Source organism: Ovis aries, chromosome 10 (assembly GCF_016772045.2).
Source record: "Ovis aries strain OAR_USU_Benz2616 breed Rambouillet chromosome 10, ARS-UI_Ramb_v3.0, whole genome shotgun sequence".
Taxonomy (NCBI): Eukaryota; Metazoa; Chordata; class Mammalia; order Artiodactyla; family Bovidae; genus Ovis; species Ovis aries.
In genome coordinates, this window is record NC_056063.1 from 13,060,121 (window position 1) to 13,081,666 (window position 21,546).

Genomic DNA, 21,546 nt, shown 5'->3' on the forward strand with positions numbered 1-21,546 from the left:
GGGAAAAAGATGAAGGCGTTTGTAAAGAGCTCGGATTTTATCTGAAGTGATCATAGGCCACTGACCAGTTTCAGATGGGAGAATGACACAGGCAGCTGCACATGGTGATTAGATTCTTCTGGAAACAGGCTTAAGGAGCAGCAGGTTGGTGGCAAAGGGACAGCAGGGAAGCCAGTTTAGTACGAGAGGCAAGAAATGACGAAAGGCTGATTCAGAGACAAATAATTTTGGGAAGATGGCAGCATCAGCAAATACCTTTGTCACCCTCTGACCCTCAAGAAAACAGATAATATGCAGGAGGTTTACCTGAAATTTCACATCCCGAGGACTCAGTAGAGAAGCAGAAAAGCATGGGCTAATTTCTGGATGAAATTACTTATGGCAATGTGTAGATCTAAGAATTAATAGATTCTATAAAATCTTAAAAAAAAATCCCATAGCTTACTGAGAGACTCTGGCCAGGTGATACCCATGCATCCTGAAACACTAGGAATTACTTGAATCTCATCAGCCTTTCCTAAGTCAGCCTCCTGGTGAGAAAACACCTTAAAAAAAAAAAAAAAAAAAAAACCGGGCCATAATTGCTTGCCAATGTTGTGTTGGTTTCTGCTGTACAACAAAGGGAATCAGCCATATGTGTACAGATATCCCCTCCCCCTTGAACCTCCCTTCCGACCTGGCCCGTTTCAGCCCTTCAGGTCAGCACAGAGCACCGAGCTGAGCTCCCTGAGCTGTACAGCTGCCCTTTCATCCCCGCTTCCTGTGCCTGTCCACCATTGCCTAAGACGCCTCCAATAACCGATACACACGGGCCTCAGAAACTGAGAGAGGAGCCAGCCCAAGTAAACAAAAGAACTGCCTTGCAGAGTAGAGATGAATGTAAAAATGGTTGTAAGGAGAATTCTTAAAGAGACACAGGAAAGTGTTGAAAAAGATCAATCGGAGACGGAGAAAAGACGTCTTAAAATAAAATTTGATTCTGAATTTAAAAATCCAACAAATGACCTGAAGAATAGAATTGAAACAGCTGAAAAATGAAAACAAAGACCTAGACGATCAAATGAAAGTACATATTCATGATGAGAAGTAAAAATAAAACAAAAGAATATTACAAGTTAAATTATCATGAGATCATTACAAGCGATCATGAGAGATTCACCTGAGAGACCCAATATAGTGAAAACAGGATTTCCAAAGGGGAGGAAAGGAGAAAAAATAATTACTTTCTGAGCAAAACTGAAGAGGGGAAAGATTCAGAAAACATTTAGGAGATAAATACAGTAAGGTTCTTCACTATCATTAATCCCATTTGATGATGTTTTCAGAAACAGCTACAATCCCTTTGATTAATTCTCGTATTTCCCAAAACTTTAGTTAAGAAGTCTAATACTTCAGATGATTTCACCTTAAGAATAAGTCTGAGATGATGTTAATTAGTTAAAAACCTATCAAACACAAACGACAAGTTCCCATTGCACAGCACAGGGAAATGTATTCAATATCCTGTGAGAAATCTTAATGGAAAAGAATATGAAAAAGAACAGATAGATAGATAGATAGATAGATAGATAGATAGATAGATCTCAGTCACTTTGTTATAGAGAAGAAAGTAACACATTATAAATCAACTATACTTCAACAAAAACTTGTTTTAAAAAGCCCTATCAAACACTTGCTTCCTAAAGAGCTGGAGGTAAAATTTCTATAGATAGTTCCAGCATTGTGCATCAAGCTGACACACCGCTGCAGGCAGGTATACTTCCTTCGTACACGGTCAAGATTTTTTTTCACCTCCACTTTACCATTCAAGATTCTCTAGAGTCTCATAATTTACCATTAGAAATGTACTCGTGGACTTTCCTGGTGGCGCAGCGCATGGGAATTCACCTGCCGATGCAGGGGACACGGGTTTGATCCCTGGTCGGGGAAGATTCCACCCGCCGAGAGAAAACTAAGCCAAGTCAGCCATAACTACTGAACGCTGCACACTCGAGAGCCGGTGCTCAGCAGACAAGAGGAGCCACTGCAATGAGAACCCTGTGCACCGCAAGCAGAGAGTAGGGCCGCTCCTCGCAGTTAGAGAAAGCCCACGCACAGCAGCGAGAGACCCAGTGCAGCCAAAAAAAAAAGAAAAGAAAAAAAGAAAAGAAATGCACTCCTTTAGGGATATAGCAGTAAGTTTCATGACTGAATGCAAACATTAGAGCTTAATTCAACCGCCTTTCTACACATATCAATGTTAACTTGTTACAGTTTATTAGTTCATTTGTTATCACAAGGGAACGTGATGCGAACAGATTGCTTATAAAGGGTAATGGAAATGATAGGTTAGATTTTTAGGGAGGTCAGACCCAGACAGGGGATTTCAATGGGTCCTCAGAGAACCATTGAAACAGCTTGGACCTGAGATCAGAAGAGTCAGGGATGCTCAGGGGAGAAGAAGAGCTCGTCCAAAATAAAACTCACCATTTCTTTTTGCCCCAATCAACCTAACACCTAATTTTTCTCTTGTGTTCTCTTTCTTTAAGATTCACAGTGACTTGGGAATTCCCTGGTGACCCAGCAGTTACGATTCTGGACTTTTACTGCCTTGGCCCAGGTTCAATCCCTGGTCTGCACATTACAACAAAAAAAAAGAGAAAAGATTCACAATGTTTGACTTCATCACTAAAACTTTTTATATGCTTTATATTCTGGGTTTAGGGCACATCCACCCTGCTACCCCAGCCAATACTCCTGCAAGCCACCTTCCATGTTCAGTCATCAAGTTCTATTTTCTGTCTTACATATTTAAAAAATGTCTCCATGACCTTTGATCAAGTGTTTGCCATATCTAACAGAACTAGGCTGTACTGTGTACAAAGTGCCAAGGTGTGCCTCCATCCAACAGATTAGTGGTTCTCTAAGTGTGGTCCTCAGATTTCTGAGGTCTCCGAGACCTTTTGAAGGGCTCCTCAAGATCTAAGCTATCTTTATAGTATTGCTAAGATCATAATTTGCTTTTCTACTCGGTAGGCATTTGCATTGATGGGTAAGATGATGGTACCATAGCATAAATCAGTACAGTTGATGTGAAAGTGGCTTAGCAATCATGTGTTCTTCACTGCTACACACTTCAGAGTTGTTGTTGTTGTTTTTTTTTTTGACTTAAGTTTCACTTAAGAATATCCTTGATGGAGTAAAAACTATTATTTTTACTGTCCTAATACTTGAATACATACCCTTTTTATATTACATGGAACAAAATGGGATGTATGCCGTTAAGCACTTCTGCTACATAACTAAGTATGACTGTCGTGAGAAAAAGCACTCAAGTGATTGGTTCGAGTTGCCAGATGAATTAATGGCAAACATTATGCTTTTCAGACTTGGGTATCTGGCAGATATTGTCTGAAAAATGAATAAAGTGAGCCTGTCAATCTAAGAAAAGCAATTGGCAGTATTTTTTGCCAAGATAATGCAAGCTTTCAAGGACAAATTAGAATTTCAAAAAACTCCTATTTGCCTCTCTGAACTTAACAGCTTCCCAATACTAAAGACTTTTCTGATAAAATCAGTGGTGATATTAGTGAATGCAGGTTTTTTTATATTGTATAATGAAATAGGTCAATAATTAGAAAATCTGTGGAACTCAGTGAATGAATATTTTCCAAATGACCAATGCCTGATGTTACAAAGTCATTCCTGGGTAAAAGATTTATTCAAATAAAAATAGAAATAAAGATAGCCTTGAAACAGAGGAGGAAAATTTCACTGGTTTTAGTTTCCATAGTACAGATAATGGCCAAGAAGTGACCAGTTGTTGAGTTTGGTGGTAGTAGAAAAGGAAAACACCTTGTATAATTGTATCAGGAAAAGCAACTAAAATCTTCCTCTTTTTTTGAACCATATGTTTGTATGAGGCTGTATTTTCTTCATACACGTTGAGGAAAAAAACATGCCACATCAGAGTATAGAAGCACTTAAGAAAATACAGTTGTCTTCTATTAAAGAGATTTGCAAGCTAAACAATCCTATTTACCTTTATTTTTATTTTGAAAGTAATACATATTTCATAAATAATGCTATATATTGTTACCACAAATAAGTAGACACTTCTCTGAACTTTTAATATGGTGAATATTGACAGCTACAGCCCACAATAAAAAAAAAATGCTTTTAGAAGTTTCCATTGTAAGAAAGTAAACAAATTCTGAGACCAAAATGTTTGAAAGCTGCTACAGTATAGATAATTACATAAAACTGAAAGTCAACCAAGTTCAAATTTTCTTAAGTTCTACAAGCTTGATATTAAAATTTTACAAAATCAGCATTACAATTTCTATATGTATGCCTCCTTATTGTCCAGGTATGATAGGCCCTTACATTTGCTGTGTGTTTCCCCAGTTAAATTAGGTTTTCTGTATAGAGAGTGATGTTATTTGGGCAGTTTCCTGTTTAACACTTAGTGTTCTCCCTAGCTCAGCCCTCCGTTATAGGAATGTCAGAAACATATTATATTCTTTTATTTATTCATTCATTCCACAAACCTTCATGAAGCACTGTGGGAAGGCAGAAGGAATACAAAGGTCGTGACTTCCCTCAGGCAGCCTGCAGTCTAGTGGGTGAGACAGAGACAGAGAAGAAAACGTAAGATCATAAACAGAAGTTTCACAACTATGATGAACATATTCACATTGTGTCATAAAGAATCAGAAGCAGCGCGCAGCCTGGGGGTGGGGGGCTAGCAGGAAAAGCTTCATAAGGACAAGGGACCTTAACTGAACACTTGAAAATAAGGCAATAATCAGGCGAAAAAGTCAGGGCAGATCAATCCTGGCAGATGACTTTGAAAGCGTGAAAGGTATAAAGGTATGAGGGGCTTTCCACGTGGCTCAGTGGTACAGAATTCGCCTGCCAGCGCAGGAGATGCAGGTTGGATCCCTGGGTCGGGAAGATCCCCTGGAGGAGGACGTGGCAACCCATTCCAGTATTCTTGCCTGGAGAATCCCAAGGTCAGAGGAGCCTGGCGGGCTGCAGTCCATGGGGGTCGCAAAGAGTCAGGCTTGACTGAGGGACTGAGCACGCATAAAGGCAAGAACATGCGAGGGTGCAAGCAGTCCTGTGTTGCTGGGGCATAAAATGTGAGGCCGGAGGGGAAAACATGCAGCAGGAAGGAAGCAGGAACCAGAAGATGATCTGAGACACGGTAAGCAGCCTGAGAGTTCACTGATGGGCCAGTGAGGTTTAAGGGCGCTCCAAGAGGCCCTGGCAAGAACAGGAAACTGCAGGTCTGTGGCAATAACTTGGACAGCCAGCACGATGCTTTAAGAAGGATTTGTACTGTACAGCGCAAAGAACTCTGCTTGATACCCTGCAATAACCTAAGTGGGAAAGGAATTTGAAAAAGAACAGAGACATGTGGATGTATAACGGAATCATTTTGCTGTACACCTAAAACTAACACAGCATTGTCAATCAACTATACTCCAATATAGACTTAATAAAAATAAATGGATCTGGATGCTTTTCTCCAGTTTGACACAATCTTTAGTATCCTCCGTGGTCTTGTTCAGGTCCCTCCTGTTCCTTTAGTCCCTCTCAGTTCCCCTGCTACTGACTATTTTACTGACACTCAGGCCATTTTTGTTTCCTGTCCTATAGATGCTTCTCATCTTTTTTTTTTTTTTTTTTTAACCCAGCTTTGTTTCTTAAACCCTTGGTATGTGAAGCCTCCCTCCCCCTGGAAAAAAGATGAGAACTCTTTGGAAAACAGAGAATTCCAAATCCCTTTGTTGGAGATTTTTACAAAATGCATGTGTACATTAATGTCACCGATAAGATCTGTGTTAAACAAAAAGCAACTACTGTAATTTTGTTTAATGCAGAATTTTCCAAACGAAGTCAACCATGGGACCACCCCATTTATTAGGCGAATGTCAAATAATTAGGGAGTGGAATGTTGCCAAATGAACAAATAAATGAATAGGTCAGAAAGTTTCATTACCACTGAAGAAGCAACACGTGGACTGACGGTGGGGTTTCCAATCCAGCCTGTGGATGTGGGAACACTGTGGGATGGCATCTTTGGGATAAGAAAGGAAAATAACTGCCATGCAGGTAAGAGTGGCACGTGAAGAATTCCGTAGGAATGTAATTTACGGGCCTGTGCATGAAGCTACTGGGTCAAGCATTTGTTGCTTTTTAGTCGCTCGATCATGTCCAACTCTTTTGTGACCCCATGGACTGTAGCCCGCCAGACTCCTCTCTCCATGGGATTTCCCATGCAAGATTACCAGAGTGGGTTGCCATTTCCTCCTCCAGGGGATCTTGCCAACCCAGGGACTGAACCTGAGTCTCCTGCATTGGTAGGCAAATTCCTTACCGCTGAGCCACAGGGAAGTTTGGGCCAAACGCGATTCAGAGAGTTGAGGGAACTCCTTGTAATCTGAAGAGTAAGATGCCAAGGAATAAAAGACTTGTATAAAGCACTGAAAAATGGGACTTCCCTGGTGCTCCAGTGGTTAAGAATCTGCCTTCCACCCGACACAGGTTCCATCCCCGGCCTGGAACCTAAGATCCCACACGCCTAGGGCATCTAAGCCTGCACACCGTAACTACTGAGCCAGCACGGCAATGAAAAATCTCACATGCCCCAACTAACAGACCTGAGGCAGCCAAAAAGGAAGAAAGAAATATTTTAAAAAGCACTGAAAAAGAATGGATAGGGCTATATATGAAAATCACCGTGGGCTTAGTAGTTATCATACATTTAAAAAATCTTTGAACTCAATAAAGATTTGTAAAAAGGATGAAATATAGAATTGTCTCCCCAAAGAAGAAAAATAATGAAGAGGAAGAGAGGGAAAACAACCCTGATTTCCCAAACTGAACAAACAAAAAGTGGGAAGAAACCCAGGACCTCGAGAAGGAGACCCATGTTTGCTGTTTCTCTACTGGAGTTTGAAAGCTCTTCTCCCGTTTCCCCCATCAAACTTGAGATGCATACACGTATACATGCTAAACGCAATTTTAAAAATTTACTTATTTTTAATTGGAGGACAATTACTTTACAATATTGTGTTGGTCTCTGCCATACATCAACATGAATGAGCCATGGGTATACATACGTCCCCTCCCTCTTGAACCTCCCTCCCACCTCCCCCCCATCCCACCCCTCTAGGTTGTCACAGAGCCCTGGGTTTGATCTGAATCGGAACAGATCATTTCATTTGTTTGGGTCCTTTTTAACCCATCCTGGTTGCTCTTCTTCAAAGCATGATGAGCTCTAAGTGTTCAACCGAGAACACAAACTTCGGCGACTCAGAGATGTGCCACTGTGAAAACTCTCCCCTCTTGGAAGCATCCTTTCGAGAACTATGCAGAAAGAGGACACACACTGAAAACATACGGACACAAAGCGAAAACATCCGAACTTCTTAGCTGTGTTTTCATTGGCCGGCACCTCCATTCTCTCCTACTGAAACAGTATCAAATTCTGTGAGCAATGTTCCTATTTTCATTTTCTCGCCAAGGGTACAATTCTGAAGAGAGACTTTTGAAAAGCCCTAGAAAGTTTTCCTTAGCAAGGAAACCCAACATTTAAGGCCACCTCAGCTTTGTGTAGCATTCTCCTTTCCTGATTGGCAGCAGGATGGGCCCTCCTGGGTGGCCCACCTCCCAGTGTATACTCTTATTTTTAGGACAGAAAATAACTGCCAAGTGGTAGCAATGCCATATGACCCAACTCTTTTAACATCTATGGTCCTGTATGTGACCTTACTGGATCCTCTGTCTGTACCATTTCTGTCTTCTTTCTTTCTTTCTTTTTTTTAAAGTCTGACTTGGTTTCTATAAGCTTCCTGCTGCCACATTCAAAATCTGCCTCATTTAAAGCCACTTTGAGGGTGCAGAAACCAGGGTTTGGGGAAGAGGGTTCTGGTTTTCTAAGCTTGCCAAAATACATAATCAGAATCTATATTTGGAACCTGTATGCTAGAGGCTGCACCCTCAGTATTCCTGAGGATGCTTCCTGCAGAAAAAAATGGGGGGGGGGGGTCGTGGGAGGGAAGAGGAGGTGAGACACACAAGAAGGGCCTTCAGACATCACCAAGTCTGACTTTTTAAATCCTGTAGGGGAAACTGAGGCTCAGGGATGCCGACTGACTCAGGAACGCCTGTAACGTCACCTTCATCCTTGACCAAGGCATTGCCTCACCTCTCCCCCTACCCAGCTCTTGGACTTTCAGAAAGCCCATCTCCTCGAGCTTCAGATGGCGGGCAAGTGGTGTCTGGGAACCGCTGGGCCAACCCACAGCCTCCACCCCCGAGGGCCCCGACGGGGAGGGAGGAGGCCTTTGAGTGAGAGAGGCAGGGAGGGAGGGCGAAAGGAAGGAAGGGGAGCCCGGGGTGGGAGTGGAAGAGGCAGTTTCGCCCGGGGCGGGTTGGCTCGCGGGGCCAGCCCTCCCGAGGCGGTTTATAAGAGTTGGGGCGGCCGGGAGCCCTCCCCGCTGGTCCGCGCGCCCCCGGAGCAGCGCCGGGTTCTGAGCGCCCCGCGTCGAGGCCCGCCTGGCCGCGCGCCGGCTCCGCGCCGCCTTCGGACTTGAGGGCGCGGCCGCCCAGCCCGGGAGGGAGGCGAGCGCCCGAGCCAGGGGGCCGAGCGCCATGCGCCGCGCCAGCCGAGACTACACCAAGTACCTGCGCGGCTCCGAGGAGATGGGCGGCGCGGGCGCCCCGCACGAGGGCCCGCTGCACGCCGCGCCGCCGCCCGCAGCCCCCGCGGCCGCCGCCGCCTCCCGCTCCACGTTCGTGGCTCTCCTGGGGCTGGGGCTGGGCCAGGTCGTGTGCAGCGTCGCCCTGTTCCTCTACTTCCGAGCGCAGGTGAGTGCTCGCCCCACAGGCGCGTGCGGGTGGGGCGCGCCCACCTCGACCCGCCAGCACTGGGCAGGCGGTGGCAGCACTTGGCAGCGGTAGGAATGTTTGGTGCCCACAAGCCGGGCTTCCCCGGAGCTTGCATATTCCGGAGGGGAAAGCGACTCAAAAGAGAGCGCGTGACTGCGGGGCAGCCGGGCGCGGGGCCCGGAGCGCTGGCCTCGGTCCCCGCGCGCGCAGCCCGGCCCGGCTGATGCGCTGAGGCTGGGCTCGCCCGGCGTGGTGCGTTTGAATTTCCCCCGGCGAGACCGCATTGGTCGCTCACCTCTTTTGGAAACGATTACGCCCTTTTCTCCCCTTCTGTATCCTCCTTGGAGCAAAGAATGAACTTATTGATGTTCACTTAGGAACAAAATGGAGCGTCTCCAGTTAGGCGTCACCGACCGTTTCCCTTCCCACCCACCCCCCGGAGATTGTGGGGTCCTGGGGCTGGTTGCTTTGCACCGTGCCGAGGTGCGCGCGGAGCCGAAGGTCGCAGTGCGTGCGCTGCCCGCAGCCTCTGGAGCATCGGGTGGCGATGCCCAAGGCACCAGACGGACCAAAAGACACAGCGCGGCCAGGGACGCCCAGTCTTAGAAGCCGGGCTCCTCTCGCTCGGGGTGAAAGAAGAGAGAAGGGCCCACGTGCCTGCCCATGAAGGTGGGCGGAGGAAGGAAGCGAGACGTGTGTGGAGGTGGTGAAGTTCTCTGCCCTGGCACAGCCTGGCGACGATCTAGCAAATAACCAAGCTTTTCAAAGATAGGGAAACCGGCTAGGGACTGGGGAGAGATAGTAGAGAGGAAGGGGTAAATTCGTAACATTATGCTTTCTGGTGGTTTGTGTTTTCTTGGAAATTGCTGTGCAGTTGCTTGGGTTCATTCAAATATTCTTGTCTGGTGCTGTAAACTCTTTCTCAAAGGAAGTGGGGGGCTGACTGTGCACTTTTTTTTTTTTAATGGGAAAAAAGAGTTGGGTTTGGACTTCATTGGTTTTCAGATTCAAAGGTGATTACTAAACTAAATTGGATGCATGAGACATGGCAATGCCTGGGTTGTACAGGTTTTTGACATGTGCCAGAGTCCTGAACTTGTCATCACAGACTTTTTGCTAAGTATTCAGTATCCACTAATTTGCATTTTGTAGAACTAGTTTGTGAACTGAGACAGAAGTAGACATACTATGCACAGTATTTTATATTTGTATTTGTGTATTAGTAAAAATATTTTCCTATTGAGAAAGTTTTTCAGAAACTACAACTTTCAAGTAGTTTGGTGTTCAGTCTCTCAGTCCTGTCCCACTCTTTGCGACCCCATGGACTGCAGCAGGCCAGGCTTCCCTGTCCTTCACTGTCTCCCTCCCAGAGTTAGCTCACACTCATGTCCATCGAGTCGGTGATGCCATCCAACCATCTCATTCTCTGTCACACTCCGCCCCTCTTCTCCTCATGCCCTCAATCTTTCCCAGCATCAGGGTCTCTTAGATTACATAAATCTATATGAAAGTGATGAAACATGTTTCTTTCATTGGACTGTGCTGCAGCCAAGAATGACTGATTTATCCATTTTCTCATCCGGTATATGGTCCTGCCCCCTCCCCCATTTAATACTTATATACTGAGTGCCTGCACTGCACATGGCACCATTCAATGGTGCGGAATACGAGTTAAGAATCATTTAGTCAACATACAGTGTCCACCTACTGAACTGCATGCATGATGCCAGGTAATGATGGGGACTATAACAAAAGACTCTAAATTCCTAGTCAAATAAGAGAGAAGCATCGAGAAAAGAGGCAGGAGATGCAGTCGTTCCCTCTTTTTAAATTTAACTACTTAATTAATTTTTACTTCTCGGTCCTGGGGCCTGTGAGTTTTTAGTTCCCTCACCAGGAATCAAACCCACCTCCCCTGCACTGGAAGGGCGGTGTCTTAACCACTAGGCCACCAGGAAAGCCCCAGTACTTCTCCCTCTTTTATCCCTTCTAACACCTTAGCATTATGGCATTTTCATAGCAGGAATTGTGAAGTGAGTATTCAGCACCGAAAGAGCTAGGGGATGAATGGATTGTAGGGACCAGGAACAGCTTACATTGACAGGAACCATGGAAATGTGACCATTTCAAAAAGAATGACTTGCTGGGCTGTTGAAGAAATTGTTTGACTTCTTTGTAGGGAGTCCCAGTATTAATGATCTGGTGGGCTGAGAAGTCTAGCCTTCTCATGATCGTTTAGCAGTCTTGACGTCACATGGATAACAGTGAAAACTTTCAACTATTTTTTCCAAAGTCCACATGTAAGTTAGTAAGCCTGACTAGAAAAATTTCATCTGGAGAATTTAATGTCATCGAATTTCTGCGTACATTTTTCCTAGATGTCATGAAGATTGGGATTCTCCAAAATTTATGCAAAATGTATTAGTCATTATGCTGAACCCAGCTTTGGGCTGCATTTTTTTTTTTAAGTGGCCTTCGTCAGTAAAGAAGCAATATTTGGAGCAATGTTTTCATAGGAATACCCCACTAGATGTGGTTAGGTTTTGCTGAGGATGATATCTAAAGGAGATACATTCAGAAGAAGTTCCAGATGAAATAGAATGTTTGGAATTTGTTTCAAAATAATAACATGGATGCTTTTAGATGAAACCAGATGCACCGGTAACTGTTGAAACCCCGTGGTCAGTACCTGTAGGTTCAGTTTACAGTTCTTTACACTTTTGCATTTGCTGGAAGCCTTCTTTGAAAGTTCTAGCTGAGAGAATAGACCCAGTTTGACCTGACACCAGTTGAACATTTTCACTTACATCAGTTCCTTTGGATGAGAACTTGGTACCAAGTAAGAGATAGATTTTTGATTTCCACTCAGTTTGTGGGTCACTTACTTGGAATTCCTGAATGCATTTGAGTTAGAATGAAATCATCTAATACCAGGTAACATATTTGCAGTTTATAGTAAAAAAGAAAAGAAAACGGAGCCAGTTTTATTGTTTTTGTTTAAAAGCGAGAGAGGGAAGTCTTGAAAATCCTCAAGAATCACAACATTGTTAATTGGCTATACCCCGTTAAAAAAGTTAAGGAAAAAAAAAAAGTTCAATTTAGTTTTAAATGCATTTAGAAAAATATCCCCAAATAATGTAAAAAAAAAAAAATTATACTGACTTAAAACAAGTTTCCCTTTCTTAACTCATGTTTGAATAGTTAAAAATGAATCTGCCTCCCGAATGTTTGCAGATTGCTTGTGCCTAAATTAAGAAAAAAAAAAAAACAAAAAACAAAAAAAAGAAAGAAAGTACTAGATCCAGCGTAGATTGGCTTTCCCCCTACCAACCTTGCCGAAGGAAAAACAGCATGTGGTTTATGCTATATATTTACTACATAGCATTCATACTTTGGTTTACAAAGAAAAAAATCCCTTCCAAAAAGTTGCTTTTAAATATTGGTGTGTATTTAAACACACATACACACAACATCCATATAACCATATTCAAGTTTAGAACTTAGCAGTAAGATAAGTGTTTCAGAAAACTCAGTCTCTCTTCCCTTTTAACTCTTCCCCAAACCCCCAGCATGCACACCAACCTCCCTGGGCTGTTCTTTACCCAAGAAGGAGAGCTGTCACTACCAAAAGTCTGATGTGGAGGTGTGTGGGCTGTCGGCTTGAAAAAAACAGAAAACGAAGTAGCACAGATGGCAAGCATCCTGCCTCATTTAACCCTACAAGCGATGAAGTTTCAAGGAAGCTTTCAGACTGAGTTACTTTCATGTGAACCACACCATCTGATAAATGTGTTTTTGAAGTCCAGTTTAAATCAGATATTCAAGATTCACTTAATATTTTCAGTCATTTCTAGGTACAGTGAATTCATCTGTAAGTCAGTTTACTGTGATTTGGGGATTCCCTGGTGGCTCAGACAGTGAAGAATCTGCAGGCCGTACAGGAGATATCGGTTCAATCCCTGGGTGGGCAAGACCCCCTGGAGAAGGGCATGACAACTCACTTCAGTATACTTGCGTGGAGAATGCTGTGGAGAGGGGAGCCTGGTGGACCACTATCCATGGGGTGCAGAGAGTCAGACATGACTGAAGCAACTTGGCATGCACGCACGTGGCTGGGCCCTGCACCCCTGCACCTCTGCTCTGCCCTTTCTCCTGGTCTGCATTTGCAGGCACGGAGAGTTGCAAGGGCAGCGGACTAACAAAGACATTTGGTTGTAGATGAAAAATAAGTTCCTAAGACACTTGCACCCCTGTGTTCACAGCGGCATGTTCACATCAGCCGAGACAGGGAAACACATGTCCACTGACAGATGACTAGATTAAGAAGATAGGGTACACATAGATAACGGAATAGTACTCAGCCATAAAAAGAACGAAACGATGGCATTTACAGCAACATGGATGGATCATTCTAACTGAAGTAAATAAGATAAAGACAAATATTGTATGGTATCACCTATATGTGGAATCTAAAATAGGACACAAAGGAACTTCTATGGAACAGAAATAGACTCAGACATAGAGAACAGACTCAAGACAGAAGGCGTAGGAGGGACAGATGGGGAGTTTGGGATTAGCAGATGCAAACTGCTATACACACACACACACGCACACACACATATATATATATAACTGAATCACTTTCCTCTACATTAGAAAATAATACAACATTGCAAATTCATTCAATAAAATAAAATTTAAAAATAAATTTCTAATGCATGACCCTCAAGTAAACAAAATAAGTGAGTACAATATCAGGCTTAATGATGTCACACTTTCATTTGGGAAAACAATCGGTAACATTTATACATGTTTAGCTCTAAATGTGCTTTCCAGATGACTCAGTGGTAAAGAATCCACCAGCCAATCCAGGAGATGCGGGTTTGATCCTTGGGTTGGGAAGATCCACTGGAGAAGAAAATGGCAACCCACTCCAGCATTCTTGCCTGGAGAAGCCCATGGACAGTAGACGGTGGGCTACAGTCCATGGGGCTGCAAAGAGTCAGATATGACTTAAAGACTAAACAAGAAAAAAGCCCTAACATGAGCATCTGAAGCAGTGGCTCTCACTTACACATTAGATACACTCGGGCAGAGAGATTCAGTTGACCTCAACTCTTAGGGATATTGACTAAATTGGCCCAGGGTGGGACCTGGGCAGGGCTGTTTTTTAAGAGAGAAGAGAATAAAATCTTTGCATCATATTTCTCTTCATTAAACCTTTAGTCATCATTGACCATATCAGTATTTTTGTGCTGGCTGGTATTACTTGTGAGAAAACTTTAAAAGTGGGTGTCCAAGGAAATTTGGAGACATTTTAATAGTAGACAATTGATGTTTGTACCTTTGGTATTTGAAAGCATCACTTCTCAAACCTGAACGTGCATGAGAATCGCCTTGAATCTGAGTTAGAATGCAGATTCTTAGGCACTGCCCAGGGTGGGGCCTGGGCATCTGCATTTCTAACAAAATCTGGCTGAGCTTGTAACCCTGAAGATGACAGGACTATACTTCCCATAGCAAGAGTCATGGGGACTAATGTTTCTGTTGATGGCGCTCAGCTTGTCAGCGGGGTTGGAGCTTAACCAATGTTAGGGTCCCCAGGCGTTTCCCCACTAATACCACACTGTCCCTTCAGCTCAGCGGCTGTCTGGTGGTGAGCCAACTGAGGCCTTCGCAGGAATCTTCTTTCTTGAGGTCTAAACCCAGTGACCCTTCATATCAGTTGCCCAAGCCTCTCTGGTTTTGTGGGAAACTTACTGGTGTAAGTGAGCTTTTTAACAGAACTGTGGCATGAAAAGCTTGCCTTATATGAAATCTCAGATATTATGATTCGTACTCATTGTCTTAAAGACATAAAAGATAAATACGGGTTGCAAGTAGTTTTGAGTCCTGAGTGACACCTCTCCCGTGATTATAGATGTTACCAATCCTTTAATTTACGAGTGGAATGATAAAATTTGCATTGGTGGGTGCACATTTGTTGAAAGGCTATCATTTTGAGAGTTTTGGATATGGGTAGGGTACTGAGTTTACTTCTAACAGCTGGTTAATAAATCTGCACATCTTCCGCTGACTTTTAGAAAGATAATTAAACCAGGGATTGAGAGACCTGGTATTGATTGACTGTGCTTTGGTTATGGCAGACTTACGTAATTCCCCCCTCCTCCTTTTTTTTTTTTTAATCTAGCCTGTACCTAAAAAGCAAATGCACATGAAGTACCTTGAAGTTTTCGAAAGAGGAGAATGATAAATTAAGCCATTATTATTAAAGCAATTAGATAGCTAATTACTTCTCCTCTTTACTTGGCAGTTGAAACCACTACAAAGACCCGTCAGAGCCCCAGGAGGAGCTGGCAGCCAATTTTAAGAGTAATACAGAAAGAAGTGCTTGTGCTGGTACCTGTTGTAACTAGGCAACCAGCTGATAACTCTGTGGGGATATTTTGGGTGGGACTATCCCACGCACTTCAAGAATTTTAGCATTCCCTCAGCATGAGTATGTATAGGTTGCTCATGTATAGGTTGCCCCCTTCACCCCAGCTGATATCAGGCATCACCAAACATATTTTCAGTCACCTTCTGACAGATGTAGCTCTCCCGTCTAAGAAGACTGGTGAGAGGTTCGACAAAAAGGGAAACTGCTTCTGGCTGCAGGTTTTCTTTGGGGCTAGGAAATGGATTTCTTTGGCTGATTAAAACACACTTTGATTAAGGGAAAAGGCTAGGCAAACAAGGCAGCTGAACATGATGTTAATTTCACCTGATTTATGTAGGTTTCATGCTTTGAATATCCAAGTGGGCTTCATAATCCCACCTGGCGTGCTCCTTAGAACTTAAAAGGCCTGTTCTTCCTGTACTGAACACCGGTAATTTCATTGATGCCCTTCCCCTCAGTGAGGACTTGGATAACGTCAGACAATTCTGATAATTTCCCCATGAATTACATGTGTACACGTGTGTTGTGGATGATAGATACTCATAAAAACAAATTAGAAGTCAGTGTTTGCACCAACTGGAGGGTAACTGTATTAACTGTTAGTTGTTGGGGACCTGCATTCATTCTTCCAAGAATGAATTCTGTTGTCTTAATCGCACTTGACTCAACAGCAGAGTGATCGGTGATAACCACCCTTACGTCCTCACACTTTTTTCCCCTCTCAGATGGATCCTAACAGAATATCAGAAGATGACACTCATTGCATTAATAGAATTTTCAAGCTCCATGAAAACACGGATTTGCAAGACACAACCCTGGAGAGTCAAGACTCCAAATTAATACCTGATTCGTGTAAGAGAATTAAACAGGCTTTTCAAGCAGCTGTGCAGAAGGTGAGTCCACATTGAGATGATAAGTCAAGGGCCCTCACTGACTCTACTAATGCTGAAAATTAAAATTGGCTAAGTGCTATTGACTTTGTTCTTTTTTATTTTAATAATTTGTAAGAGAGCTAAAGAGATTTTTTTTTTTGAGGGATTAGCAGAATCCTTTTGAAGTTGGTAGTGGTTAATTGGGCTTCCCTGGTGGCTCAGATGTTAAAGAATCTGCCTATAATGCAGGAGACCTGGATTCCATCCCTGGGTCAGGCAGATCCTCTGGACAAGGGAATGGCAACCCACTCTAGTATTCTTGCCTGGAGAATCCCACAGACAGAGGAGCCTGGAGGGCTACAGTCCATGGGGTTGCCAAGAATCGGACATGACCTTGTGGTTAATTATAGTGACCAGTGGTGTTCATGCAAATATTCTTTCCTTTCTCTCTTTCTCTCCCTTCCTCTCTCTTTCTCTTTCTCTTGTTTTGGAGGAGGCATTTAAATTCACTCTGGAAAGAAAGACAGGGATGGTTTGTGGTAGTCAGGGAGTCAGTGTGCTAGTTTGAAATCCCTGCCTTAGAAACCATTCTCTCTGCTCAAGGATTCTCCACTGGCTACTTCCTTTAAGTTGGGTTTTGGGATGGGAAGACCCCCAATCCCCATCTGTGTGTGGATCCAGGGTTCTGTGGAGAATAAGTATTAGCTGGTCCTCTGTTGTCAGCTGACTTGCGGGGGGAAGCGATGTAGAGCAGGAGTTGATGTTGGGGGAGAGGAAATTCTCTGGTCCTTTTCTGATTTTCTAGGAGGGCTGAGTGAAAAGGGAGGGGATGGGGACACAGAAGACAAATGACTTCTCTACACTGACAGCCTCCGTGGAGAAACACTGGAATAAAGTGCCCTTTTTCTTTTCCTGGATACGGTCCCTTGAGAATTCTGTAGCCTTGGCATTATTTCACTTACTGACTCCAGCAAGAACTGGGTAGAGCCCCCTGACTCCAGGGCGTGCGCATGCGTCCATATTGCTGCCTCACATAACACATCTGATGGGTTCTTGCATCTGCTCGGGCATCCCAACCTCTAGTTTGCAGCTCCCCGGGCTATCTCTGATCATCTCACAGTAACTTCTAAATTTCTCAAATATCTCAAACCTAAGTTGAAATTTGAGTTTCTTTTTAAAAAATTCACAGGTAGTAATTGCATGTTTTAAAAAGAGGATATGTATTAGATATAGAGGTAGGGAGAGATAAAACTGTTTTGTATCACCCTTCAGGCTGGTATTTGCTATATTTCAACAAATTTAAGATACCATGAATTTTCAGCTTATGTTATTATTTCATGCATCACAAAGAGAAAAAAAATTGACTAAAGAATTAAACATAATCATTATAGATTCTAGTTGCATCCAGTTCAGAGATTCTGAAATATAAAAAAATGTATATCGTAGAATCAAGGAAGTATATATCAGTCTAATATCTATAAGAATGTTGTTTAAAAAGATTGCATTTTCATCATATTTGGGTGTAGGTGGTTAGCTTTATGCAGTAGATGCCTATTTTAAAATGTAGGTTTAAATTTGATCTTTTGATCTTCTATTGTAATTTTTGAGCTATTTAGTAACAGTAATTCCATTAGTCTAATTCCTTTTTAAATGTTCTATAGCATTTTTCTTTTTCTGCTTTTGCAAAAAATTAAACTACTGAAAACAGGAGAAAAATGAATAACTTCTGATTTTTCACTATTGGAAGCAATGGGAAATTGCATGGCTACTATGCGGTATTTACCTCATCTGAGGTTAGGTGGCACAGCGATAGAGAATCCACCCGCCGATGCAGGAGACGTGGTTCAATCCATGGGATGCAAAGATCCCCTGGAGAAGGAAATGGCTGCCTACGCTGGTATTCTTGCCTGGAGAATTTCATGGACAGAGGAGCCTGGAGGGCTACAGTCCATGGGTTCACAAGAGTCAGACATGACTGAGCAACCAACATTTTCACTCTCACTTTTAGGTCTTTCCAAGTAGTGCTAGTGGTAAAGAACCCGCCTGCCAATGCAGGGAATGTGAGAGAGATGGGTTCGATCCCTGGGTCAGAAAGATTCCCCTGGAGGAGGGCATGGCAACCCACTCCAGCATTCTTGCCTGGAGAATCCCATGGACAGAGGAGCCTGGCGGGCTACAGACTATAAGGTTGCAAAGTGTCAGACACGACTGAAGCGACTTAGCACGCTCTCTTATCTTTTTAATCATGTATATTTGTGGGAGAAATTGTAGCATGTGAAGCAAGACATGTGAAATCGTAGCATGTGAAGTCAGACTTATGTTTGAATAAATGTGATCTTGGGAAAGTACTTTATATTTCTTCACTCTGGCTTCCTCATCTTTAAAACCTAGAGTTCACAATCCCTCTGTAAGAGGATTGTGGTTGATTTGAATAAAAGATGTAAAGGACCTAAGCACAGTCCTGGAAATAGAGGACATTTAATGCATTCATTAAATGTTTATATATTACTTTACCACCATTGTTACTAATTCATTGTTACTGATGATTTAATCAGACATATTTTTTAATGCTCTATCTTAGAGCACATTTGATCAGTTTTTCTAAAATTGCATTAAAACGATGCAAACACTGAAGCAGGTTGCAGAAATCCACTGTGATGTTTTTATTACTAGCAACACGAAATGTGTTAAGTACATATTATCCTTAGGAAACTTCCAGGTCTATTTAAGACTTAGACTTGAGTTAAATAATGCAGTAATTTAGAATATAGAGAGCCTGTTCTTAAGACATTTATAAGCTGTGTTGTGAAGGACAGTATATTAGGGGAGGAACGAAATAACATTTGCGAGACCCTTAATTTAAAGTTATCTTTAAAAATTCTGATCCATACTGGGAAAAGGGGACTTACTGAGCTGTACACTGTGAAATCTAACACTCAGTTTGCTGTTGTTGACTTAGAATATGATGTTAGTTTTGGATATACAGTGATGTGGTTTAGTTTTCCCACGTTGTAGCCCATTACAGATTGTCACAAGATGTTCAATATAATTCCCTGTGCTGTTTCATGTATAGTAGTTTGCATCTGTTAATCCGGTACTCCTAATTTGCTCCTCCTTTCTTTTATCCCTTTGGTAACTATGAGTTTATTTTCTGTCTGTGAGTTTATTTATGTTTGTTTATAGATTTATTTGTATTATTTTCTAGATTCCATGTATAAGTGATATAATATTAAGAGAGAAATGAAATACTGCCATTTGTAGCAAGATGGATGGGCCTAGAGAATATATATAGTGAAGTAAGTCAGACAGAGAAAGACAAATTCTAATTCATTCTTATTATTTTGTTCTATGTTTCATTTTTGTTAGCCTGCTTTTAATCCTGCCTCTGAGATATTGAGTAACCTATCTATAAACAACAATTACATGTACTAGAGGTAATGTATTAGTTCAAAACTGAACCCCTAATTCAGGTAGTTCTGGTTATGTAAGTGATTGCTTCCTAATTTTCTGTTTAGATCAACATATATTGAACCTCCTTACAATGGAAAGAAGACAGACTTTTAATTTCATTGGTACCCTGGTCCTTAAAAATTATACTTTGGGTTTCTTCTGGGAAAATGAGTATGCAAAATCAGCCAAGATAATTTAGAAAATAAGTAATATTAAGAACAGATACCATTAATGTTTACTTATGGGAATGCAAGGATGATTCATTTTAACAGGTCAAAGAAGAAAAACATTATCATTTGCTAGATACTGAGAAGTGAGTGACACAATTTTGCAGATATTTCTGATGTTTAAAATCCATTAGAAAGTAGAACTAGTTGGATTCTTGATGTTATCCTAAATAGCTCAAACTAAAAGGTAGCTAATGATGAAAAATAGGAGCATTTCTCTCACTATCAGGAACACAACAAAGATATCCACTGTCCCCATGTTATTTAACATTGTTCAGAATGTGCTAGCAAACGCAATTACATATAGGAATGAAGTAAAATATAGAGAAGGTAGAATTTGAATGTGATGTGCGTGTACACTTGGGAAAATTCAAAGGAACTGAGAGGCTACAAGAAAAATAAATCCATTTGCAAAAGTAATAGGTAATAATCACTAGCTGTCCCCATTTCAAACAATAATTAGAAAACACGAATGAAAGATCTCATTCAGAATTTTTAAAAAGCCCTAAAAATTCATTTAACAAGGAATATACAAAGCTTATGAAAATAAAACTAGAAAACCCTACAGAGACATTTAAAATAGGATTGGATAATGTAAAGATGGAACTCTGCAAAGTCATAATCCATAAAAGAGAGCAAATGCCTTAAAGTAGACGTCATTGCGTGTGTGTGAATATGATTGTGTATATATATATATAATTTAATATAATATAAATTATTTTGTATAGTGGGTATAGTTTAGGTTATTAAAAAATGGAATTAGGACAGTTTGTTTGCTATTTTTAAAAAGTGATCGTGTTACCTCATGGCTTGCATGCACGCTAAGTCACTTCAGTGATGCTCAACTCTTTGTGACCCCATGGACTGTAACCCACCAGGCTCCTCTGTTCATGGGATTCTCCAGGCAAGAATACTGGAGTGGTTGCCATTCCCTTCTCCAGGGCATCTTCCCAACTCAGTGCTCAAACCCCAGTCTCCTGCACTGCAGGCGGATTCTTTACCATTTGAGCCACCGGGGAGGCCTGCAGGATGAGTAGAACTTTTTATTAATGTCACGTTTATTTTTGTTGTGCTATAGTATTTTACGTGTTATTCATGGGTAACAATGTTACACACAGGTAATCCTTTTTAAAGAATAAGAAGCTGTCATAATATACCATTGTGTGTTTGAAAACAAAAGATGCCATTTTTTTCCCCGACAAGAGACTCTTTGGGCAAAAGGTGCGTGCTGTTCATATCTTATCATTAGAGCCCAGCAGTGTTCATGAAGAGTGCTGCTGTGCTAGGCACTTTGCTATAACTTCTCCAACAGCAAGGATTTACCTTTCCCTTGAAGTGAAGCGGAAGTTGCTCAGTCATGCCCTACTCTTTGCGACCCTATGGACTCAGTCCATGGAATTCTCTAGGCCAGAATACTGGAGTGGGTAGCCTTTCCCTTCTCCAGGGGATCTTCCCAACCCGGGGATGGAACCCAGGTCTCCCGTAATGCAGGCAGATTCTTTACCAGCTGAGCCGCATTACCTTGGCCAAATAGTGATTTGCCAAATGTGTTATCCTATAATAAGGATTATTGGTTAATGTGATAGCCTGCACATCTTGCCAGAATAATCAGACTTCTCATTGCTCTGGCTGATGCTAAAAATAGAACAGCAGGCACGCATAGGTAGGCGTGACTCTT

At 42.2% G+C, this 21,546-nt stretch overlaps 1 protein-coding gene across 1 annotated transcript in view; it reads left to right on the plus strand.

Annotated features, from left to right (window-relative positions):
• Positions 1-8,484: 8,484 nt before the first annotated feature.
• The window catches only part of TNFSF11 (TNF superfamily member 11), a 42,339-nt gene continuing 29,277 nt past the window's right edge, over positions 8,485-21,546 (plus strand). The window contains exons 1-2 of the mRNA XM_027973525.3: positions 8,485-8,859; positions 16,045-16,212. Coding sequence (XP_027829326.1) covers positions 8,644-8,859; positions 16,045-16,212 — 384 coding nt within the window. The 5' untranslated portion in view covers positions 8,485-8,643. The remainder of the gene's footprint in view (positions 8,860-16,044; positions 16,213-21,546) is intronic.